General features: G+C 39.7%; 1 protein-coding gene across 2 annotated transcripts in view; it reads left to right on the top strand.

The window, feature by feature from the left end:
- dsc2l (desmocollin 2 like) overlaps positions 1 to 26439 on the top strand; it is a 38626-nt gene extending 12187 nt beyond the window's left edge. Inside the window, exons 14-18 of one of the 2 annotated variants that reach the window (XM_039814979.1) lie at positions 22040 to 22112; positions 22315 to 22433; positions 22584 to 22907; positions 23310 to 23520; positions 25608 to 26439. In XM_039814979.1, coding sequence (XP_039670913.1) covers positions 22040 to 22112; positions 22315 to 22433; positions 22584 to 22907; positions 23310 to 23504 — 711 coding nt within the window. In that variant the 3' untranslated portion in view covers positions 23505 to 23520; positions 25608 to 26439. Of the gene's footprint in view, positions 1 to 22039; positions 22113 to 22314; positions 22434 to 22583; positions 22908 to 23309; positions 23602 to 25607 lie in introns of those variants that run through there. The other variant, XM_039814981.1, reaches the window with a different exon arrangement.
- Positions 26440 to 26733: the final 294 nt, after the last annotated feature.

Raw genomic sequence — 26733 nt, forward strand, 5'->3', positions numbered from 1 at the left:
ATGGGACCGGAATGTTGAGAGCTAGAGGGTAGGACAGAGGGTGAAGCTACCATTCTCTGAATTATTTCCAAACAAATTCCTCTCTCCCCTACATTTTTCATTCTTCATACCTCATTGTTGGTCAAAATATAGGCAATCTTGTGCTGGTCGCCGACATGTAACTGTGGAATCCACCGGACCTAAACTTTTGGATGTCTTCCTACCAACTGCCGATAGAAACAATGAAATAAAATGGAGCTGCAGTACCATTCTCTCAACTTTCTTTCCAAACAAATTGCTCTCTCCCCTACAGTTTTCACTCTTCATACATCATGGTTGGTCAAAATGTAGGAAATGTTGTGCCGCTCGCAGACATGTAACTATGGAATCCATCTGACCTACATTTTTGGCTCTGTTCATACCAACTGCTGATAGAAACAATGAAAATAAATATGTGGAAATACGCAGATGGTTCCCTATTTGTTACCTGCTCTGTGTCACATATATTTAACACCACAAACATAAAAACCACATCAATGCGTTCGCCAGACCTTTATCTTTGTTGTGATGATAACATTTTGCCGTTTGGACCGTTTTTGAATTACAGAACAAACTTAAGAGGTATAATTATCATTAAATGGACATGTTTAACCCATGGAAGATATCACCCCCTCCCTCCTCTACTCCCTCACTGTGGAAATCACCATAGCAACAACTTCTTACACACACACCTCCTATCATAGAGACTCTTTACTGTAGGCTGTGTTGTCCTCTCTTTACAGGACATGTCAAACAGCAGAGTAAATGTAGCTCAGATCAGCAGTTACTAATGATATTAACTATATACCTGTGGTGACGATGACCTTTACTCAACCATTGTCGAATCACTTTAGCAACACGTACTGCCACAGGAGGAGGAGAAGAAAAGGAGAGGACAAGAAGAGGAGAGAAAGGAAGGAGAGAAGATGAAGAAAGGAGAATAGGTGTTATTTTTCAGCTAAAATGTTGTCATGATGGAGTAACTGACCAACTGACTGACTCTTAACTGACTTCAGGCCTCAACACCAACAGCTGTTTTCACAGAGACGAGACTTGAAGAGAGGAGTATGAGCGGAAGGAAGGAGAAGAAGTGTTATATGTCAGCTAACAGTGGCGGTCTCTAGCTCAGCCAGTGAGAGTGTTCTCCCCATGTTGGCTGAGTCCTTTGCAGCGGCGCAGGTTAGAATCTGACCTGCTGCCCTTTGCTGCGTGTCATCCCCCATCTCTCTCCCCTTTCATGTCTATCCACTGTCACTTCATAATGAAGGGAAAAGCTCCAAAAATAGTCTTCAAAAAAAAAAAAAAAAACACCAGACTCCATGTAAATAGTCATTTTAGCATCGTAAAACACACATGCATTTGTGGTGTCTTACAAGCCCAGCCATCCATTCCCTATTCCTATTGTTAAACAATTAGGCCGGGAGCCAGGTCCACTCCTCAGGATGTTTTTTGCTACCTTTTTTTCACTATTATTTCCTATTATCTTTTACCTTGGGCCATCACAAGTTGATAATGACCACCCCCAACTCGGCCCCGTTTGGTCTCAGGGGCCACAAAACACCCTTTTTGGGAAAAGCTTTTGGCGGAATGATGTAATTGTGAATATTAAGGTACTGCAGCTACATAAATGGTCATATAAACTTAAAATGTTGCATGGTGTATCCTGACACATAGGGGGAACTAGCAGAAAAGGATTCTGGGGATTGTTGACTTTTTGCTGTCAAATATCAGCCTCAACATACCCCAAAAGACAAAAAAATGTCTGTCCGCCTGACAAATTGTCATCAAAAGGGATCATTTTCAAGCATTTTATTATAGACGTCACTGCCTCAAATGTACATTAAAAACTTCCCAAGTTTATAAGCTTCAATTTAAGTCCAAGATGACCTTTCTATCTAGAGGATTACAGCTGGTATAACCAAAGTTCTCCACTGTACCTCAAATCGAAGAAAACAGAACTTTCAAGCATTGCCATTCCATATGGGATTAAGCATATTTTTTGCAAGAGTTGAGATTTGACTTATGTAGCCTATTGCTATACTATATGAAGTGAATTACCTTACAAGTGAATAATATTAAGCCCCTAGGTGGACTGGGGTCATGGTGTAAGATAAAACAATGGTAACCAGGTTACACACATAAACACACTAACCAACCAACACACTAACCCAGTGGTGTAGTCTAATGTATTGTAGTTGGTATGCTGGGCCTTTTGGGGGGGCATATCAAAGTGTGGGGTCTGGGTGTCCTCTCCCAGGTTTATTTTGAGCACCAAAGACTACTAAAGAGAAAACGAAGAAAGATCAAATTAAAAATAGTATTATTTTAATTAAAAATAGTAAAAATAGTATTATTTTAATTAAAAATAGTATTATTTTACTACGCTACTAGGAAAAATCATGCCATAATTAAATGTGAACTCTAAAAGCTTAAATGGAAATACTTAAATTAAAATCTCAAATAGAAACTAGAACTTCAAGCAGTTATGAACGGGTTCCAAGCCTCCCTGGCGCCAGTCCCCCCTGGCGCCAGTTGCCCCTGACGACGCTAAGAGCCCATGGAAGCGGAGCCCGCGAAAGGAGAACCCAAAGCACGATGGCGGCGAGGCAAAAGTCAGGAAATTTGACCAAGTGCGAGCTCCAAAGTCTGTAGTGAAATGCAATTGCAAATTTCCTCTTCATCGCGTAAAAGGCCAAAACACTTCTACCTCAATTACAGCGCCCCCTAAAGGGCGATCATCACCAAATCTGATGGAGAGCCGCAGAGTGGTATGTCCAACAATAATCTCAAGTTTTGTGACTATAGCATTTACTGCAGCAGAGATATTTCATTGCAAATTATTCCCATTTAAATGCATTGATTTATTTGCCAAAAGGCTTCTACATTCATTATAGCGCCCCCTAACGGCCGATTTTCACCAAATTTGGTAGTGAGGCTCGGAGTGGGATGTCGAACAACAATACCGAGTTTTGCTCCGATACCTATTAATTTGGCCGAGATATGCTAACGTTCGTGTTTTGTGGCTAGCTACGAAAATTAGTTTGCTTGTAAATTGCGAAAGGTGAAACATAGCAAAATTCTTTTGATAACTTTAGGTCAGGTCCATATGGAGATGCTACCTGCCAAGTTTCGTACCATTATCTCGTACGGCCTAGGACGAGTACAAAATGTTGGTTTTGCGCATTGTGCGATATTGCGAAAAAACTTCTTAGCGCAGATGGGCGAGGCCTATGTCATCAGACTCAGATGGATTCAAGAAACACGTGGATATAAAAGTTTATAATCTGCGATGTAGACTGTGGGAGTTATAGGCAAAAACACTTTTTACGTCATTATAGCGCCACCTAGTGGTGCATGTGTGTAGTTGCTCACATTAGTGTAAGTGGTGAATCCAAATCTGGATCCCATAGGCCACGCCCACTTTGACGAATCAGTACCCCACTGAAGGCGTGGCCTCAGGAGCGGGCCGAGATGGTACACGCAAAATTTCGTAAAAATCGGATGAGCCATTCATGAGATATAAACTTTTTGTACTTGTAGCGCCCCCTAGTGGCCAATTTTTATGAAACTGTTTGGGGAGCCTTAGAGGGTCATGCTAAACAAGATTCTAAAGATTTGCGATGATACCATTTATTTTGGCCAAGATATGACAATGTTTGTGTCTTCGTAGCTAGCTACACAAATTTGGTTGTGCGTAATTCACGAAATTTTCATCCGACAAAAATTATTTTGATAACTTTTTGTCACGTCGGTCTGGAGAGGCTACCTACCAAATTTCATGCAGATGGGTCGCACGGTCTAGGAGGAGTACGAAAAAGCAGGTTTACGATAAATCGCGATTTTTCACGCATAAAAGTCTAGGCGGAAATGGGCGTGGCCTATATGACGTGATTCAGTTGGATCCAGTGAACGCGTAGATGTATGGTTTTTGAATATCGGTTGTACGGTGTGGGAGTTATAGGGCCAAACGCGTTTTTTCTGCTATAGCGCCACCTAGTGGTGGAAGTGGGTGAATTCTTTTGTCCGAGATCCCTGCAGAGATCCTGAAAACGGCTTTTTCCAGCCTCGGGCTTGGACCCCTAAAAAAGAAATAATTTTATTTTAGCCTTTCCCCTTTATAATTTTCAATTTGACATTTTATCTTTTGAATTTTATGTTTTACATTTGACATTGACATTTTTATGGAGGACTAAAAATGGAAAAGGAAAAATAAATAAATAAATAAAAGTAGAAATAAATAAATAAATGCAGAAATATAGTGAAAATAAATACATTTTGGTAACATAAATGGCTATTTCTGTATTTTTACATGTATTTATTTATGCATGTCTATATGTATTTATTTATGTATTTATACATTTATTTATATATTTATTTATTTATATATTTATTTATTTATTTCTACATTTATTTATTTCTACATTTATTTATTTCTGTATTTCCACATTTCTACATTTATTTATTTCTGTATTTCCACATTTCCACATTTATTTTTCCCTGCGCCTGTATGCCAATTGAGTGGGGGGTGCCAACATCAGTCTGAAGAAGGATTGGTTAGCTGGGGGCCGTATCGCTAACCAGACAGAAGCAAACGATCCATCCATCTCTGGACGCAGGCTACCTATGAATGCTGCAGCTAGTGTGTAATAAGGTGTGAAACTGAATTACTTGGCAGGTAGCTTGTGACTGAATTAATAGTAATTTATTGTGTTTGTGCTGGTTGCACAAAGTCCAGTCTGTCAGGAAATCGTGTACATAATTTTCCTTAGTAGGAAAAGCAAGGTTTTTCGTTTTTGGGTGCGTTTTGTGCAGGTGAAGTGAGCAGACTTCACTGCCGCGTCTGTCACCACACAATCGACAATAGACCTGGAGATTTGTTGGAGTCTCGGATGGGATTTTGGAGTAAGGACAATGTGAGGCTGATTACCGATGCTGTTCCCTCGGAACCCACCACCATCAAAGCTTTCACCTGAATCTGGCGCGGGCAGGACTGGAGGACCAAGTGCTACCACTTGCAGAAAATCCTGCACCGAAAAAGAGCTCTTAGCAGAGTAAGTCTTACTTTTAATTCTTGTAACTCTTAATTTGGCTGATTTCGTAATGTTTTAGTCTAATAATTTCAGAATAAAGAACTAGTAACATACATGTTAACTTGGCTATTGCATTAACAAACATTTGGTAGCTGATGATTTGATGACAGGAGTAGCTAAAATTGCGTCTGAAAGCATTCCCTCATCTGGAATAAAAATGCACTGATTGTAAAATCCTAGCATCAGGGCTTCATAGAACAGGTTTTCGTAATTGTCTGCCTTGACATCAATGCAGCTGGCATTAAGCTAGCTATGAGCTGTTTGCAGCTAGCTAGCCCAAACACCCCCGTTTTCCCCGCATTTTATTAAGCTATCTTTGAGCTGTTGGCAGGCAGCTAGCTAGCACAAACACCCCCGTTTTCCCCGCATTTTATTAAGCTAGCTATGAGCTGTTGGCAGGCAGCTAGCTAGCACAAACACCCCCGTTTCCCCGCATTTTATTAAGCTAGCTATGAGCTGTTGGCAGGCAGCTAGCTAGCCCAAAACTCCAGTTTCCCCTGCATTTCAATTCAGACCGTTCTCCCGCACGATTTTGTATCCCAGTAGGCTACTCTCTGGTAATTTAGAAAGTCCAAATTGATATATTAATCAATATGCTGAAATCTCCTAGATTTTGCCACTAGAGGTTTTGACACGTCAGAGCTGCTTTGGTTTTATTTCTCTTTTTTTTAAATTATTATTTCTGATCCAGTTGGTAACTAAGCTTGTAACCTATTTTTGTGAGTGATTTTGAACCTCCATGTTTTTCAGATTTTGGCAGAGAGTGCAGCCAGTAATGAAGGGATAGATGCACCTAGCACTGTAGATTTTGAAGAGACAGAGGGCTTCTCTCTACAGGATCCTGGACCATTAGTGCTTCATCGTGGGTCACAGTGCAACATCAGATGTCTGCAATGCTCATCAGGTAGTGTAACTTGTATCTATCATTAGCTGTATATGACACATAAACATTTACAAATTACTTCTAATGGTAGGAAGAATACATTTCATACTGGACTGTATTGGGTTGTGCATGTGTTGTGACCACTCTCTTTTTTTTTTTTTTGCCTAGCAGTTTTCCTTGGACTAGGGTGGCCCCTAAATCATGGCTGCAGCTGTCGCCGTGGTCCTGCTACGCCGTGCAATTCCCTGCTACGTCCTGTAACGCCCTGCTACGCCATGAACTACTGCAACTACTATTTATAGTCGTAGTTCAATTATCTTTATTGTGACTATTATTGCCACTGTTCATCACACCCCCAACCGACACCGTCAGACACCGCCTACCAAGAGCCTGGGTCTGTCCCTTTCCTCACCACTGTCACACTGAATGCTTGCTCTTGGGGGAATTACTAGAATTGTTGGGTCCCTGTAAATTATAGTGTGGTGTAGACCTACTCTATTTGTGACTTGAGTGTCTTGAGATAACTCTTGTTATGATGTATTAAAGTTGATAAAGATGAGACTTTATTGATCTGGTGGTGAAATTCACAAGCTACCTGCCAAGTCAAACTTCTAAAAGTAATGCAAAAGTAGTGTAAAGTACGGTGGCCCTGAGAGGCCACAGCACGCAACAATAAGACAACACATGCAAATAAACCACAGCACGCACTAATAAGACAACACGTGCAAATAAGACAACACGTGCAAATAAGACAACACACACTAATAAGACAACACGCACTAATAAGACAACACATGCAAATAGCCCACACCACAACGGAAGTGTTTCCAGGGGACACTTTTAAGTGATGCACACGTGCCTCAACCATTGGCTTTCCGGTACATAGACAGACCAACAACAGGACAATTTTAACAATTCTTGCCATTTTATTCATCACTAAATTCACTTCTGAATACATTTTAGGCGAGAAATGAACTCTTTAGATTTCGAATATAGGCAGTCTTGCGTAAATCGTTGCCGATTGTCAATTTGTTTCTAAGTTTTCGGAATTGAGAATTGAGAAGCTCCATAAAGTGACGCGACAGCCAGCTATCGCCTGCCGGGGCGCTAGCTCGTCGCTCAGACAGTCCTGCTCAGAGACCCCGCTCTAAGCTGGAGGTCTCTCAGACCGGTCTCGTAAATAAGAGGCTTTTATTTCACCGTTGATGGATTATTTGTTTAAGTATCACAACACATGTCCATTTTAAGAGTAACCTGTGGTTAGCTGCATTTTCGGAGTTAAACTCCACAAGCGCTTGCAGGCTTAACAACCTCGCTGGCCGGCCGTCACACACACACACACACACACACACACACACACACACACACACACACTCGCCGATACATAATAATAAAATACTGAGCACCCTACATGCACTGTAAATGCCTAGGGACAACAGATGGAAATTAGCAATTCAAATTATAAAGGTTGGTGTCTCCCCTTTAGTCTACATAACATGTCATAGCATGTTACCACTTTATGTACAACTGTTCATTTATCATACAGACTGAAACTCAACTTCTAATAAATCAGAAAAAAAATACACCAACAAAAAAGTATGAGCTAAATACCAAATCTAATGTATATAGCCTATGTCATAATTTAAACAAGTCTCCCGCATCTGCCTGCTGCGCTCTGGCCGTGTGTGTGTGTGTGTGTGTCTGCATAGGCGCGGATTTATGTTTTCCAAAGTGGGTGCTCACGGGCGCACGTCCTAAACAAAAAAAAAGGAGTCAAAAATTGTTTGCATTTCAGAACGTTAGGAAATGGACAGCGGCCGACGCGAACACACACACCTATTAACTCGATAATAAAGCCGTAAAATAGGCTTTCAACTCAGGACAGCGCCACTTCTCACAAATACAGATAGGATTGAAGATGAGTAGTTAAACTGGCACGTAAACGCGATCAGCTTCGTGGGAAATTAAGAATCAATTCCACCAACATAACCAATCACACCATGACAGACGCTCCACTCAGCACCAACTGCTATGTTTAATTTTAAATGAATGTAGCCTACTGGTAGTCTGGCACATGTAGGGTGCTCAGTATTTTATTATTATGTATCGGCGAGTGTGTGTGTGTGTGTGTGTGTGTGTGACGGCCGGCCAGCGAGGTTGTTAAGCCTGCAAGCGCTTGTGGAGTTTAACTCCGAAAATGCAGCTAACCACAGGTTTATCTTAAAATGGACATGTGTTGTGATACTTAAACAAATAATCCATCAACGGCGAAATAAAAGCCTCTTATTTACGAGACCGGTCTGAGAGACCTCCAGCTTAGAGCGGGGTCTCTGAGCAGGACTGTCTGAGCGACGAGCTAGCGGCCCCGGCAGGCGCTAGCTGGCTGTCGCGTCACTTTATGGAGCTTCTCAATTCCGAAAACTTAGAAACAAATTGACAATCGGTAACGATTTACGCAAGACTGCCTATATTCGAAATCTAAAGAGTTCATTTCTCGCCTAAAACATATTCAGAAGTGAATTTAGTGATGAATAAAATGGCAAAAATTGTTAAAATTGTCCTGTTGTTGGTCTGTCTATGTACCGGAAAGCCAATGGTTGAGGCACGTGTGCATCACTTAAAAGTGTCCCCTGGAAACACTTCCGTTGTGGTGTGGGCTATTTGCATGTGTTGTCTTATTAGTGCGTGTTGTCTTATTAGTGCGTGTTGTCTTATTTGCACGTGTTGTCTTATTTGCACGTGTTGTCTTATTTGCATGTGTTGTCTTATTAGTGCGTGTTGTCTTATTTGCAGGTGTTGTCTTATTTGCACGTGTTGTCTTATTTGCACGTGTTGTCTTATTAGTGCGTGTTGTCTTATTAGTGCGTGTTGTCTTATTAGTGCGTGTTGTCTTATTTGCACGTGTTGTCTTATTAGTGCGTGCTGTGGTTTATTTGCACGTGTTGTCTTATTTGCACGTGTTGTCTTATTAGTGCGTGTTGTCTTATTAGTACGTGCTGTGGTTTATTTGCACGTGTTGTCTTATTTGCACGTGTTGTCTTATTTGCACATGTCTTATTTGCACGTGTTGTCTTATTAGTGCGTGCTGTGGTTTATTTGCATGTGTTGTCTTATTTGCATGTGTTGTCTTATTGTTGCGTGCTGTGGCCTCTCAGGGCCACCGTAGATAAAGCATTACAATTCAGAGACATTAATATTGTAATATAACTAATTACTCTGAAATGACAGTAACTAGTAATCTATAATGAACTGTATTTTGGAAGTAACTTGCCCAACACTCCTAGTTACTATCAATGAAATTATGAATACATTTTATACAACAAGACACTTTGTGATTGTGTTCATTTTGTGAAAACAAAATATATTTATTGATTGCCTCCCTTCCACTGGAAACTGCCTCCTGATTGCGAACACAACACAGCTGGTATTGCCTTCCTGATCTCCCTGCCCAGAAACCCATATGTTTATCGGACCACCTGCCTGTAGGCTGTGTATCGGAATTGCCTAGAGAATGATAGGGGTGCAATGTTGATATTAATAATCCTGTTAACATAGTCAATATGATTAAGAGTGATAGACTTATTTGATGTAACATTTTCAGTTATTCTATTCCATAAAGGTATGTATGCACATCAGAGTTTAAAGGGGTGATAGAATGCAAAACCGATTTTACCCTGTCATAGTTGAATAACGACAGTTTGGTGGGTAAATAGGACATACATAGAAGCTCAAAATCCCACTGACACCCCTTTACTATGAAAATCTCATATTTTGAAACTGCCTCTGAAAACGGGCGAATCCCAACAAAGCTGAGTTGCTTGCGCAAGCATCTCAAAATCCGGAACCTTAAGAGAACAGTCACGCCCCAACATTTACATAGGCTACACAACTGACCTGAGATCAGGTAGTTTTCTGAATCTAGCTAGGTCACGCAGATCTCTGCTATTCCATTACAAAATTCACTTCTGAAACTTTTTATGCGAGGAAATCAACCATATAAAGCTCGAATATGGGCCGCCTTTACGAAAAGGATGGCTAATTGCAAATTTTCTCCGACTGTGTGTCGGAGTTTAGTGCCGGGTTGGTGCTGCCTGGGTTGCTACATCGCCGCCCTGACCGAGTGTGCTGCGAACTTCCCACAATCTTTTACCGCAGCCCGCAGGTTCCAGTTAATCTTATAATGGGTATGTGTGTTGAGTTATTTAAACAAACAATCGGAAAATAAAGCCTCTTGTCCGCGAGTCTCATTGATAGAGCGCGCGGTGAGATGGAGTCCATCAATGAGAGCTAGCTAGCCTCCTCCTAACTCTGACATTCACAAAAATACATTCAAGTGTTAGCTCAGCTTTGTAAGACCTTGAGGAACCTGTAATATTCGTGCCGTGACGAAATTCAAACTGTAAATATACTTTAGTTATGGACGCGAAGAGTGCAAGCTGCGGTATTTCCCCATTGTAATTAATGGGACATATAGCAAGCAGCTGTCTCAACTACAAAGACGCCTGCATGCGTTCATAAAAATGCCTTAAAATCAAATCGGCACAACGGTTAGCTTTATAAGACATTGGGGAATGATGTTGTATATGGGGGTGGACGAAATTCAAACTGTAAATATAATTTAGTTATGGCGACAATGTAGCTAGCTAGCTGCGGTATTTCCCCATTGTAATGAATGTGACATATAGCAAGCAGCTGTTCGTCCTACAAAGACGCTTTATGCGTTCATAAAAATGCCTTAAAATCAAATCGGACACAACGGTTAGCTTTATAAGACATTGGGGAATGAGTTGTATAAGTGGCGGATCGAAATTCAAACAGTAAATATAATTTAGTTATGGCGAAGTGTAGCTAGCTAGGCGCGGTAATTCCCTCGCAATGTAATGGAATGGGACATATAGCAAGCAGCTGCTTGTCCTACAAAGACGCAGCGTTCATAAAAATGCCTTAAAATCAAATCGGACACAACGGTTAGCTTTATAAGACATTGGGGAATGATGTTGTATAAGTGGCGACGAAATTCAAACTGTAAATATAATTTAGTTATGACGACAATGTAGCTAGCTAGCTGCGGTATTTCCCTATTGTAATGAATGGGACATATAGCAAGCAGCTGCTCGTCCTACAAAGACGCCTCGCGTTCATAAAAATGCCCTAAAATAAAATCGGACACAACGGTTAGCTTTATAAGACATTGGGGAATGTGTTGTATAAGTGGCGTGACGAAATTCAAACAGTAAATATAATTTAGTTATGGCGAAAGTGTAGCTAGCTAGCATAGTATTTCCCCATTGTAATGAATGGGACATATAGCAAGCAGCTGCTTGTCCTACAAAGACGCCTCGCGTTCATAAAAATGCCTTGAAATCAAATTGGACACAACGGTTAGCTTTATAAGACATTGGGACATTCAAAACCGTAAATGTATTATTAATAGATATAGTTATGCCGGCAGCTGGCCGCGGAGCCCCGTATGCAGTATCCACAAAGGGTGACTTTGCCCTGGGTATGGAGCGCCAGTAGGCTGTCGCTTTGGTCAGACTGTGTGGAGCTCCTAAAGTCCGACACGTCTTACCAAATTTGCAATTAGCCATCAATTTTTGTAAAACGGCCCATATTTGAGCTTTATATAGTTGATTTCTCGCTTAAAAAAGTCTCAGAAGTGAATTTGGTAATGAAACATTGCAGTGTCTGGAATATGAGATTCTGTCGCTTCTCTAATGTATGTGTATTGGGGATTCGCTCAACCAATCAGCGCGCGTCTCTAATGTCTGCATATGGCAAGTCGCTCAACCAATCACCGCGCAGCTCATCTAAATATTCATGACCAAGGAACAGTGTGAAATACCCTATATAATCATTCTATCACCCCTTTAAAAATCTGCTAATCCCTCAGCATTAATAATGCACATTAGATTAGATTAGATTATACTTTATTGTCATTGTGCAGAGTACAAGTACAAAGACAACAAAAGCAGTTTTTGCGTCCAACCAGAATTGAAAAAAAATCAAATATGTATAACTAAGTGTAAGTAATGAACAACTTGTACAGATATGTGCAATGTAGTAGGAGTAACATAGTAAGAATATAGATATATGCAGGGTATTAACAGAATATAAGAAAAACATGGATAAATATGGATATTCAGTATGAACCACGTAGACAGATATGTGCAGTGTGGTAACAGTACCATTGTAGTGCAGAAACGGTAACGTAAGAATAAGTGTACTGTATGTGCAGGAGGAATAGTATGAAGTGCAGTAGAATATGGCTATATATAAGTAGTTCCAGTATGTACATTAATTATTTTGATACAGTTTGTTATTTGTGTAGAAAACTGACGACTATAATAGAAGTGTATAATAATATAATAGTGTTATAAATGACTCTCCTCTAAACATACTCCTGCCTGAAGTTGAGGTATGCTACCTGCAGCGAGAACAGGTTGAGGCAGCAGGCATCAAAGCCGGGATGGAGCGTCAGGCAGGTAATGTCCGTGGCCGGGACTAAACCCTCAACTAGTGCCCAGTAGGCATCCACCTCTCGACAACACATGCTGTCCACCGCCGACGCCATAGCCTCACAATGTCCGCACAAACACCTAGCCAACAAAACGATTATGTGCTAGTGCTAACCTGCTTCTCTTAATACATCCATGGCTTGGATGGACTCCACAGCGGAAGTTATTTTATCACAATTTTATCTCAAAATATCGTTTAAGGCGGTTATATATTCCTCCAGTTTTGAAAATCTAGTTTATCATTAATATACACTATGCTGTATAGGGGTGTTCAACCTGCACATAAGCAGCAGAGTAGGCTTCCTTGTACCAGTGAAATCAAGGCAGTAGTAGTAGATTCGATCACATCGCTCTAACCAATCCTCCTTCAGACTGATGTTGGCACCCCCCACTCAATTAGCATACAGGCGCAGGGAAAAATAAATGTGGAAATGTGGAAATACAGAATTAAATAAATGTATAAATGTGGAAATACAGAAATAAATAAATGTATAAATGTATAAATAAATAAATAAATAAATAAATAAATATATAAATACATAAATATATAAATATATAAATAAATAAATAAATACAGAAATATATAAATAAATGTATAAATACATAAATAAATACATATAGAAATGCATAAATAAATAAATAAATACATAAAGAAATAGCCATTTATGTTACCAAAATGTATTTATTTTCACTATATTTCTGCATTTATTTATTTATTTCTACTTTTATTTATTTATTAATTTTTCCTTCTGTCATTTTTAGTCCTCCATACATTTTAAGATTCACCTTTTAGATTTCGATTTAACATTAAGCTTTTCATTTAGAAGTGACAGGTGTCAATTTAAATGAGGAGGCGTGGCCCAACGGCTGGTGGGAGGGTCTGAAACGACTTCCAGCTGACAGCGGTTGCTGTGAGTATTACTGGCCGCCGGTAAGCAAGCGATCCCGGCCACCGCCAGCTGGCTGTCACCTAAGACTGGAGCTTCCAAGTCCGACAACATATCGGAGAAAATGTGCAATTGGCCATCAATTTTAGTAAAACTGCCCATATTCAAACTGTACACAGTTAATTTCTCGCATAAAACAGTCTCCTTACAAATGGGGCACCATTTGAAAGGGAACTAAACAGGCTTTCCAACGGTATAAGATTTATTGCCAAAAAGCATTGTTACCACAGAGAAATAATCTACCAAACACAAATTTCCTTAATTTTTGTGCTAAGTTTCTATGCCCTAAAGGCTTTTCTTACAGCTTGGACCCCATTTTACAGTATGATCTTTATTAGCACTAATTTGTCAACAACAAAAAAATGCTTCTCGTACGGTTTTGACTTTTGTACTTTGGCAGAACGATAAACCAGAATGTTGGAGCAGAAACAGTGGTTCATCGTGCCCAGTGTCTGTGTGTACTCTGGTGAATGATTAACTGGCACTCTGAGAAAAAAATCACTTTAGGGTCAAATCAACGTTGCTTCCAATTAATCATTGATAACATTTAAAATGGTGAAATTCTGTATTTAATAAGTTTAGCTACATTATGCACAGACCTCCATCGATAAATAATACAGTATAACAAAAGTATTGACAGCCACATTAAAATCCCCCATCTGTTATTGATGTTATGCTTAGGCCAATTATGGATTATTAAATTATAAATAATATAAAAAAGGATTGGTGCTCGTGAACAATTCACCGACTTTTGTTTAGATGACATGCAGACAGAGGTGTCAAAAGTATTCACATTCATTACTCAAGTAGAAGTATAGATACTAGGGTTTGAAAAGACTTCTGTAGAAGTTGAAGTATCAACTCAAGCTTTTTACTCAAGTAAAAGTGTAAAAGTACTGGTTTCAAAACTACTGAAAGTATAAAAGTAAAAGTAATGTAAGGCAAGAAAAATGCCATTAAGGACAAAAGCTTAGCCCGCCCCACATGGGCCTACAGTGCACTACCCCATGTCCCCAAAAAACATTTTTCTAAAGGCCATAATGACTATAATATTATATTAAAATCATACCTGCAAACTCAGAAGGGCAGAAAAAGGTGACCCTCTCTCTCTCTCTCTCTCTCTCTCTCTCTCTCTCTCTCTATTTAAAAAAAGCACCTTGTTCAATTGTATTTGTATGTTCAAAAATATAAAACAATAAAAAGTCGATCTAAAAAAAAAAAAGGAGCACAAGGCGACATTAAAGAAGGGCTTGTGTATTGCTAAGGCCTCAGGGTCCAAATTAAATGATTTATTAAAAATGTAATAACAATAACTTATTTCAGGCTGAGTCTGTGTTGTTTTTCAGACAACGGCAGCTACAGTCTCGTGTTAGAATCCTCTCCAGTGAAATACAGACACACTTTTTACATACTTTTACACACTTTTTTGTCGTGTCTTATAACTAAGGTAAAGGACACACACAATATTAATACTCGTGGCAGCATATCTGACCGGTGTCCTTAATACATTTAAGACAGTGTTAGGGAAAGGAACCTTTGCATATAGGGGCAGTTCAGTGGAACAAGTTAGATCGTCATATTAAAGTCATTTCCAGCCTGAACTCTTTTAAAAAGAGCATCAAGGTCTGGTTACTAGAGAGGGTTGCGGAATAGATTAAAGGGCAAGTTACTATTTTTATTTATTTAAGAAAAATGTTTTTATGTTATGTCATTGATTGTCTTGTCTTGTCCTGATGTGTGTTGAGGACCACAATGGAAATAAGTCTTGAACTTTATTGTGTTTTTATCCTCGATTGTATTTGATGTCCTTTTATCATGTGTAAGGCACTCTCTTACAATTAAATAAATCAAATCAAATCAAAAAAACGTTTAGCTGTCAGCATTTTAACCATGTTTACTCCAGCTGCTAGCTAACAGTAGGCTAACGTTACCGGCTGCCAACTGTAGTGTTAACTAACGTCCCGTGCGGCGATGTTTCAGTTCCCTCTAACGTCCGTTTTGAGCATCAGAGAGAAGCGCAGTCATTTAAGTGGCACCTAAATAAGGCACCGAAATCCGCTTTGCTATTCGGTCCAGTAGATAAGTCGTTAAGGCACCGGTGCCGTATTAGCACCGGGTCTGTGCAGGTGCGATGGATCGCGTACAAACCAATAGGGTGTCGGAATGGTATATGTTTATACTTCTCATCCAACCCCAATCAAATTCACTCTATCCGGATGGCGCGATTTATCTGGATAGGTTTTTTTTTTTGTGTGTGTGTTTTTAACGATGACAAGCCGGAATGAAAACAAGCCAAACTGAAATAGGAGTAACGAGGAATTACAAATCTAGAGTTGGAAATATAATTAGAGGGTTTAGAAAGGACCATCTGTCATGTGATTGTGATGATGAGAATCAAAGATGACAGTGGAGAGCAGGAAAAAAAAAAAGGAAATCAAATATTGTAAAGAAACTGGTCTCGTGCTACAATCAAACACTGGAATGTTGTTAAAAATACAACATTATCTTCACAGATTAAAATAAAACTCACAATTATGGGAGGATGGGAACGAAATGGGAACATCAAGGGTTTTTGTTCAAAATCCCACCGGGGCCAGTTAGGAGAATCTTGAAAAGCCACTTAACTCATAATAATGAAAAATAATCAGTTAACCCAAATATCTAAAGAAGGCACTCCAAGAACAGACGGCAGCTCGGTTACTCCTTTTTTACCAATTTTTCATTTTAATTACTATCCTGGGCAGAAATAAAAGCTTTTGTGTATAACTGGTATCCCAGAAATCTGAAATGAAAAGCTGCAATGATTCAAGTTCCTAGGAATTTTTGGACACTGTTGAAGATAAAAAAGTTAAAACCATGCTTATGTTTTAGTACAATATACTTTTAGGTAAAAAATGTAACTTAAAAATGTAAACTGTTGTGTGACTGAGTGAAGGAATGTTTCAATACTGATTAAGCCTAATCAGCATTTGTCTGCCTCACCCCAAACTCAAGCTTCTAAAGAATTAATTACTTTCCGCACTATAAGGCGCACCGGATTATAAGGCGCACCTTCAATGAATGGCCTATTTTAGAACTTTTTTCATATATAGGGCGCACCGGATTATAAGGCGCATAGAATAGAAGATACTGCAGTCAAACGTTTGACTGGGGTTGCGTTATGCATCCACTAGATGGAGCTGTGCTAAAGGGAATGTCAACAAAACAGTCAGATAAAGTCAAACTTTATTAAGCGTTCTGACAACTCTGTTCACTCCCTCCTTATAGCATTTAAATCTAAGTGGTCCGAGAAAATGGCGATTGTCTCAACCATTGACATATGGTCTCAACGTGGTCCCTGACATGTTGTCATCGGCTTGTCCGCTTCCATTGGCCATATCAGAGGCAAACCTGAACGGATTGGCTAATAATGTAGCAAGCTGGGCAGAGAAGCTAGCGGCGATGACAAGTGCGGAAATGGAAAACGCGTTTTTCCGTTGTGATTCGGCCAGAAACTTCAACATTGTGAGGCGAACAGATCGTTTTGGAATATAAAGCTTGGATATTACATTTCCTTGGACTCTTGTGGATTTATGAAAATCAAGTTTTGGGCAAAATACCACTTTGTTGCTGAAAGGACAACGAAATCAGGTATGGATGCACTCTCGACACCTGCGCAGATTATGGCTGAATTGTTTTATTGTAAATTGTTTACTTTGTAACAGTTGTGTAACTGCTATAAATCATCGTATGCTTTGTATGTGGGCTTAAATTAATCATTAGAGGCTAAGCTTTCAATTGGTGTGTCGCATGGCTTTATATTTTGAATATTTAATGCTTTAAAGTTATAAAAACGCGAATGAGTGGAAGTTTTATCGAGGTTACAGCGACGCAGTGTCCCGTCAACGGGGCAGTGATCCTTGAGAGGTTGATCCATATATAAGGCGCTCCGGATTATAAGGCGCACTGTCGTTTTTGGAGAAAATTAAAGGCTTTTAAGTGCGCCTTATAGTGCGGAAAATACGGTAGGTCATGTCTGTTATTCAGTATGAAAGTAGATGCTGTAGAAGACTCATTGTCCTCACAGAAAAGGTAACTGTTGTTCCTGCTTTTTGGGGAGCCACTCCCTGCTAGGCCAGACTTGATTAAGACAAAGAATGAGTATTCCTGTAGTTTAGAAACAATTGACACCGCCTTGGTAAGATCCTGTGACCGGGTGTAGCCTCAAGACACATAGATTGGGGATTTACACCTTTTCTTTTGAGAGACATCTGACCAATAGGGGAAGATTTCATTTGAGGAACCACCCAGGTGAAGGGAATAAATGTGTGATCCTGAGAATGATTCAGGGCTTCAACTGTGACCCCGCAAGGGGAAGCATGTTGTAGTCCGCTGTTTGCAGTGTATTGTTTTGTCATGTCGCATGTCTCGGGACTGATTGATGTAATTCCTGAAGAGGAGGCATGTCATTTCAGTCCACTGCGGGCAGTGTTTCATGTTTTATGTTTGATTGTTTTTGTCATGTCGTTTTCATCGTGTTGTTCATTAAACCTTTTGCTTAATCTTTCAATTGGACCCAAGCCTCTCCTTCCTCCTCAGAAATCAAACGAACACGTCTTTTAGAGACTTTCTTTACAACACCCATTTCTGAGTTCCATCCAAAGTATTTACCATGGTTACCATGGGCCAGATATTTAACATGCTGGATATGAGTATCTCTATTGTGCTCCTACTAACAAACTGGTCACAGTGATGAAACAGCATTAAGGCCTAGGAGTTACTTGAACAACTTTAGTTCATTTGACACATAGCTTATTTATAGACGTGTACCATTCAACTGGTGTGAAATGTATCATTGAAATCCAAACTGAGAACCAGGGAGGAAAGAGGTTGACGTGCCAGTATCAGATCTTATACCATAAATTACCTCGTTTGGCCTTACTCTTTCACTTCTGTACACTGGCTTATGTTCACAAAAAACGTAGATAGTGCAAAAAAAAAAAAAAAACATTTTTGTAAAGGCCTACTGCACAAAACAACATGCTCAGCTGTCCTAACATATGGCGTGTGTGTGTGTGTGTCATGGTAGCTGCATGACAAAAAAATTCCTTCGAGGCAATTAAAACGACAACAAACAAGAGTTTTAGATCATTTCTTATTATCAAGTGCATCCCTATGTAAACCAATGGCACTGATAAGCCACATAATTCAATAGACCACTTTGTGTGTCCACCCTTATCAGAGCTGCTTGAGCCATCACTTCCAGTCACTTCTGTAAAGATGCTTGTAATTAGTTTTTGGCATACTGCGAAAAACAATCTTTCCAGATACGATGTTTTCACCCTCCACCAGTGAGTCCGAGGACACTTGGCTCCATCTGAGTTCAATATGGAGTCGTGCCTTCAGCTGCCAAGAAAGTGGTCCACAGAAACTTCTTAACTTGACTTTAGCTTTAGGAGTTGTAGTTTTATATGGCATGTGCGAGATATTTCAGTTGCTATGAATGCACATGACAAAGTCATTTCTTCATTGTGTGTCTTGGGAAAGCACAAACCAGGTCTAGTATATATGGAATTTAAATAGGTTTGTGAATAATTAAACAAACACCTTTAGTATTTACAGATACAAATGTAACGTTTGAGTATCATGTTAAGCTTCTAACTTCTGTCAAAACTAAAGAGAAGTAGCCTATTGATATTATGCAATTGCTATTAAAGTAAAACTTTCCATTCTTTTTTATTTAATTTTTCGATAAGCCTATTTGAAACTCACTTTAAAATCGACTTTTTACTTCAGATGTTGTCCCGTGTGGAGTCGTGTTTTATCCCGAAGTCTTTGTACATAATTCTGCCAGACACAATTCCGACTGGACACAAAATCGCAACAGGTAGCCTACTTCACTTATTATTTGTTCATTAATTATTTATGGAACAGTTTTCTCCATTCCAGGTTGACTCGGCTTTTGTTTTGTAGCCGCCTTTTACCTTTCCACCTTTCCACTGTCCCTGTCTTGGTTTTCAGTTGAAGTTGCTGACTGCGATACAGAATCAATGCACTTAACTTTGGAGGACCGACGTTTTACAATAACGAGTAATCGAGCAATAGTAGCTGTAACGCCTGTATCAGTGGCACCAGGAGGGCGGACATTTTCTGTGTGGGCTCGGGACAACAGTGGACTGGAAAGTGAAATGGTAGTTCACCTTGTCCGCAGTGCAATATGGGAAAAAAAGGTAAGACTGTGCATGCTTTTAGCTGTTTACAGCAGGTTAAACATGTCAGAAGTACCTTTTCTTGTTTAGTTTTTTTTTAACATTCCTGACCTGTTTGCATGTCACAGCCCACAGGCTTCCTGAAGCGCTCCAAGAGACGTTGGAGTCCTCTAACCTTCCACATTTTAGAGAATGGTATAGGACCTTTTCCAAAAGACATGGAAAAGGTAATCTTAATCTTGAAAATATAGGGAAATTATAACCTTGTAGTATATTAGGTTTGCACTAATTGGCCTTTAAATCTTCATCACAGCATTTTCAATACAAATCCACACATTCTCTTCACTTTCCTGTTGCTGCACTTGCCTCACTTTTCTCACATCCCCCCCAGATTATGTTTTTCACACACCCAGACACACCTATTAATTACTTTACTTTCCACCATGGGCGATTTTAGACGCTTTTTAAATTTCGTCTTAGCCCCCCTAAAAATTATAATGTCAAAAAACTTAAAAAAAAACTTCAAGTGAGTTACATACTTGACTGTTAGCGACAGAGGACACACAATTACAGGTTCAAAGGGCTTGTAACAGATTTAATATCCTATGTCGCTGTAGCCAATGCTATGCACCTGTAACCATAGATATAGATGCGTGTAACCCAGTGAAGGGTCAACAGAAACATAGTTTTGGCCAATCGGAGGGAGTTGTGCCAGACACCTGCCTTTGGCTGAATCTAATCTGTCAGAGGGAGAGCAGGAGTGTGGTTGTGAAGTTTAATGTTGGTAGTCCCCACAGAAGAAGTTGGTAATTTCATGGCACAGATTAGAACCCAAATTGAAACGTAAGCAACTAAAGTTGCTGAATGTTAGAACACTGTGTCAAATTAGTCGTTATTACTGTGCATGCACTGTATCCGTGTCACATTCTCATTAGGGGCTGAGCCCCCCTAAAGGTTTGATCCTAGAATCGCCCCTGATTTCCACTGGCTTTATGCAGTGATTAATTCCTTTCATGTTTTTATACCCGCACCAGATGGACAGTTTTTGTTATCATGTTTGATTTTTTTGGTTTCTGTTATAGATTGTATCAGACTCAAAAGCCAGGCACCAAGTGTACTACAACATCACTGGACCTGGTGTTAATCAGAATCCAGTGGGATTGTTCAGTCTGAACTGTGAAAGTGGAATGTTGATGGTGAACAGGTCAATTGATCGTGAAGAGTTCCCATCGTTTAACGTGAGTGTGAAACAGACCAGCGACTAATGATTATTTACCTTATCCCTTATTAATCTCATCAATTGCTAGGTCTATAAAATGCCATTAACAGAAAAAAAATGACTGTCACTATTTCCTAAGACCCAAGGTTGGAACTAGGTAGAGTTATGTTTGGTATTTTTGCCTAAAAAACGATTTAAACTGTTAATAAATTATATTAACAGTTTTGGCTATAGTGTGAAAACAGAATGTTTATTAAGTTAAATCATTAATATTTGACATCGCAGTACATCACACTTTAAATGACTAATCTGACATTGAAAATAAACGAAACCATATGATATGCTCACACTTTGTTTCATCACAGTTAAAAATCAAAGTTTTTGACAAATTCACACATATGGAGACAGACTCATCTTTGGACATCCAAGTAATTGTAGAAGATGTGAATGACAACGCTCCAACATTCATAGACCAACTACAATTCACTGTGCTAGAGCAAAGCGTCGCAGGTAAAACAGATGAACACATAACACACACCAGTAATCCTCAGTTTTTGACTTTCAGTGTGGCTGATAATAAACTCGATGATTATGTTTTACACCACAGGGACAGTGGTGGGGAAGGGGAATGCTACAGACAGAGACCTAGCAGGAACCCTCCACACCAAGATCAAGTATTTTCTCACAACTGGGTTAGACCTGTTTGACATCAACCCAGAAACGGGTGTCATCACTACAAAAACTAACACCCTGGACAGAGAGGTGAACACCAGCACCATTGTATTGTGATTTACTCTGAAATACAACAAAATCTTGGTCTCTTACCTCATCTTACCATGTTATTTACCTTTTTCTGGTATCATTTTGTCACATTTATTTCTTTAGGCAAAAGACAAGCATATGGTGACAGTAGTAATCAAAGATATGGGCGGTGCAGACACTGGCCTTTCAACCACAGGAACAGCAACCATTACTGTGGGAGATATCAACGACAACGTGCCCACTTTAACAAAAACATCTGTAAGTGATTAGCGATCACTTACAAAAATATTGCACATCTTGAAATGATGTCTTAATGTTTTGTGACAATAAAATGAAACCCAATAAGTGCATGTTGTCTTTACCAGTGTGTTTTAAACTGGTTTTACTAAAATATTGGTTATCTGCTTGGACAAGGACCACTCTGTGTCATTAGGGCCACTGGCTTTACTGGCTATGCTGTTGCCTCTGCTCTTCCTCCTACTGCTCGGTGAGTCCCCCACTGCTATACTATTGCCAGCAGAATTGTGTAGGCTACGCTGTGTAGATAATAAGCAGAATTTGTGTGCTTAAGCATGTAAATTATAATGCCATTATGCTCACTCTTATACCTACTATATGTGGAGCACTGTTTGTTATAAATTGCACTCCTTGTGCATTCATTTTTAATGTACTATCTTTTGTTATTGCAGGCCTACTGCTTGTAAAGAAAGACAAAGAGACAAAGAGAGAGAAACTAGAATTTGAAGATGTAGGAGACAGTGGTGGAATCCTGCTCAAATCAAACACCGAGTCCCCAGGGGAAGAAGTGGTAAGGAAATAATAATTAAAGCATTGCCTGGGCTCATACTCTTGTAAAAAAACAACAACAACATATTTTAACTTTTTTTTTTTCTTCTATTTTGCCTAATTTATTTTTTACTCGATTGCTCTTTTTTTTAAATGTTGTTCTTCTCTACAGGATTCAAGCCTCATCACTATTCCCACTACTGGGATTGACCAAGCAGTGAAGGGCTCAGTGAAGGGGGTGAATGCAGGATGGACTGGGAACAAGAGCTTCAGCACAATCGGAGGCCAAAGCACACATGGGAATGGGATGTATGGGGCATCCGGTGTTGTCACATCCGATACGCAAGAGTACTATTCTGGCCAGTATGATAACCAATTTGGTAATCAGTCTGGACATTTTGGTATGGGTAGCGGTACAAACTTTGACAACAGATACCTCGCCCAGGACGCAGCCTTTCTTCACAACTGGCGAACAAACGGCCGCTATATAAACCAGGTAATGTTGTTCTATTGTAAAATTTTAAAAAAAGTTGGCGGTGTCTAAGAGTGGAAAGAAGCACAAAAGTGTGAGAAAGTGGCAGAAATAAATGTGTCCAGATGTGTACACCTTTCATTCTATAAGATGTAATAACTACTTGGTTATCTGTAAGAGCTTAGCTAACTCTCACGTGTAATATAATCCTGATCTCTAAGCCATAATAGTATCTTCCATAAACTTTATTATTTCTCCAGGTCTTGGTGAAAGAAAATTGTTTCTCTGTGTAATGTCGGACTTCCAGTCATATCCTGAGCAGCTTTGTGTTATTATCACATTGTGTAGTATCTCCCCTCCTATCGCTCAGGCTTAGTCCACCGCGAGTAACAACACGCTTCCTCTCTCTTCCACTCTGTCTTAAAGAAGCTGGCCTATTTTGGAACAGAGGATGGACAGTACGCAGATGACCTCATCCACTCCTACGGTTTTGAGGGGGCGGGCTCTGCAGCTGGCTCTGTGGGATGTTGCAGCGACTTTGGTGACAACGATAACCTCGACTTCCTGAACACGCTCGGACCAAAGTTCAAAACTCTAGGAGCTGTCTGCAGAAAGACATGAACAATGAAGCTCAAAAGTAAGGCATAAAAAATTATTGTTTGGTTCCGGTTGGTTGTCAGTTGAGGTCATGGGTCGGTAGGGAATTTATTTTATTTAAAAAAATTTCCCAGTGGCAGAAAGGGATGGGTAAGGATTTTTTTAAAATTTTATTTTCCTTTACAGTAGCGATGGATACGACCTGTACTACATGTACTCTACCAACTTGTGTGTCCCAGCATGTTACACACACATACACATATACATATACACATATACATATACATATACACATATATACACACACACACACACACACACACACACACACACACACACACACACACACACACACACACACACACACACACACACACACACACACACACACAAATTAACTGTTACTAATATAGGCTAATTGAAAACTGACCGGAGCCCGTCGCTGGACGCACCGGAGGACAGAGACACAAAGTAAACATGCCTCTCTGACCGGTACCGGGGGGTTAGCGGTTAAACTGAGCAGAGGACAAAGCTCAAGCTAACAGGCTAACGGCTTATTAGCCAAACACCGAGCGGTAACATCTGCAAAGGTTGGATCAGTGAGCGCATTAATATGCTCGGTGTGCGTCTTATAACAAAGAGAGCGAGCAGCCGCCGGACTCTAACATCTGTTGATCCGTGCAGGACTTCACTATGAGCGGACTGTTTAGAGCATTGACTGTAAATATTAAAGGACAATGCATCTGCTTCGGCGAAGTGCTGCAAATGCGGAAGTGCCTCAAACCTGCATTCTATCTAAATGCCAGCAGGGGGCGACGTGCGGTTGCAAAAGGAGTTTGGTTTCTGTAGAAGTCTATGAGAAAGTGATCCACTTCTCACTTGATTTATTACCTAAGTAAACATTTTCATAATGATTTTATGGTTTTAATCGCTAGTTTTAAGTCTTCTGCAACACAGAAGGATGTTCATGTTTTGAATTATGGTCTCGTTGATTTTAAAATCGGCGATAAAGCAGGGGGTGTTTTAGGGCGTGGCTATGATGTGATTGCCAGTGAAAGTGTGTAACGTAACGTGTCTCTAAAATCGTCACATCCGCAACCAGGATGGCTGCACCCGTAGGCTAACCGTGCGTTCATGGACATCGGAAAAACGTTTTTCCGAGTGAAAATGTCATCATTCACGTAACTTCCTGTGGGAATCAGAGGTGGGAAACTCGGGCTGGATTTTGATAACCGAGTTCCCCAGTTGGTGACGCGTTGTTGACAACTGACGTTTGATGTAGGCGACTTTGGTTCACTGAACATATTTTAATGACAATAAACTGTTTATTGTGGACAAATGCCTCTGCCAATAAACATACACAGACATAATATGTTTCAAATTATTCATAAATAGGCCTATGTATAAAAAAACAACACATTATCCGTGTCATTTCCCGTTGGTTGTCCTGCAGATAACATAAACAAACACCTGGCGATGTGCTGTTTGGATGCTCGTATAAGAAAACAGCACAAAATCTTTTGTTATTGTGGCCTCCATGTTTTCACACACCTGATGCTCTAGGCTACGGCCAACCGTTGTTGGCAGTCATGCAACAAGTTGTTATGCCAAACGGCAATATAACAGAAGAAGAAGAACACGCATCCCGACCAGATCCCGACCATGTGAACGCTGCCAGTCGGAAAAACAACGTAACCACGGGGGCGATCCCTGTTATTCCGAGGTGGCATGAATGCGCCATAACAGCATGCTCGACGACTCATAGCAGATCTCCACACACCAATGGGTGATGTCACAAATGCTCCTTCCATTAATATTAACAATCTATGGTTTAGAGACAATGTGACCGGCAGGTAACGTTAAAGGTTAGCTGCTACCATAGCAGAGCTGCAAGTAAACGCTGAACTGAGCTGTATGTTTTCAGTGTTAAACACAGCTGCAGGTAGGTGCACGACTGATGACTAATTATAGTTCTCCTCAAACTTTTTATTTGTGTATTTATTGAATTTGTATTATTTCTTCCCCAAGCTCATAAAATAAATTTGGGTCGCACGTAAATTGACAGGGTCAGTCAGAAACAATCGTTGTTTTTTTTATGCCTAATAATGATTACTTTTTACTGTACAGGATATAGACGGGCCTGGGATCTGAATGCTTGGTATTCCCCCTGAACATGAATGAGAAAAAGAACAAGTAGATGGCGTCAGTGTGTGCACACTGCTCTGCTATCACTTTTTGTTGTTAGTTTGTTTTGCTGCTTTTTGGTAAATGTATTTTGCACTGAAAACTATGCAGAATGCTTTCAGTTATACATACTTTGTGCCGTGTGTTACTCAGAGGCTTGGTTTCCCATCTATCCATTATTGAATTATATTATTAGCCATACTTGCTTCACATTGTAAAGGAAGGTTGTGGGATTGTTATATTGATCGCTGTATTGAAATATGCAGTGAAGGGCTGCAGTTTTTTTTAATCTATTGTAAGAGTAACAGATTTGGGTATTTTGGTTAATGTTAATAATCTGTGTTCACAGTAAATGATACAATTCTGCATTTTTGCAATTGCTTGCTTAATTTAATAGTTTTGATGACAATTTTTAAAATAAAAATAAAACAAGTAAATACCTAAATGGTATAAGACAATAATAAAACTGCCTTCTTTAATATTTTACATGAACATACTTAATTTCAAATTGCATGCTTAAAACTTTTACCAGTTTTAAACAATAATGTTGATTGTCTTTCACTGGTTTTCCAAATCATACAGTATTTATCTGTGCAATCACATTCCTCTGCAGCTCTTGACCGTTGATTGGGCGTAGTTTCAGCCCTGTGTGTCACGAGGTTGTTGCAATATACTGCCAGTAATCACATGAAAGTCAACGCGAGGGCGGGAATGTGATGAGTAAGGTATAACTGACACTGCCTGGAACTGTTTGAATACAATACTGACTAGACACGAGAAGAGAAGAAAAAAAAAAGAAGCTAAAAGGATCAGAAAAATGTCCTTGATCCTGCAATGAAATCTTGATATTCCCATATGTGTTTATTAAGTTATTGAAGTTGTAACTTTACATGGTCATTAAGGAATGTGTCTCTAAGTGAACGTGTGCTACTGTAGTACTACTATAGCAGATGTAGTTTTATAGAAGTCTTGGTTTAATTTAAGGGAATTTCAAATATAATTTATGAAATAAAATAGTTATTGAACAAGTTATTTTTTTTTAAAGCCAATTTTTTGGGGGGCTTTTCCC

Source organism: Perca fluviatilis, chromosome 11 (genome assembly GCF_010015445.1).
Source record: "Perca fluviatilis chromosome 11, GENO_Pfluv_1.0, whole genome shotgun sequence".
Lineage (NCBI taxonomy): Eukaryota > Metazoa > Chordata > Actinopteri > Perciformes > Percidae > Perca > Perca fluviatilis.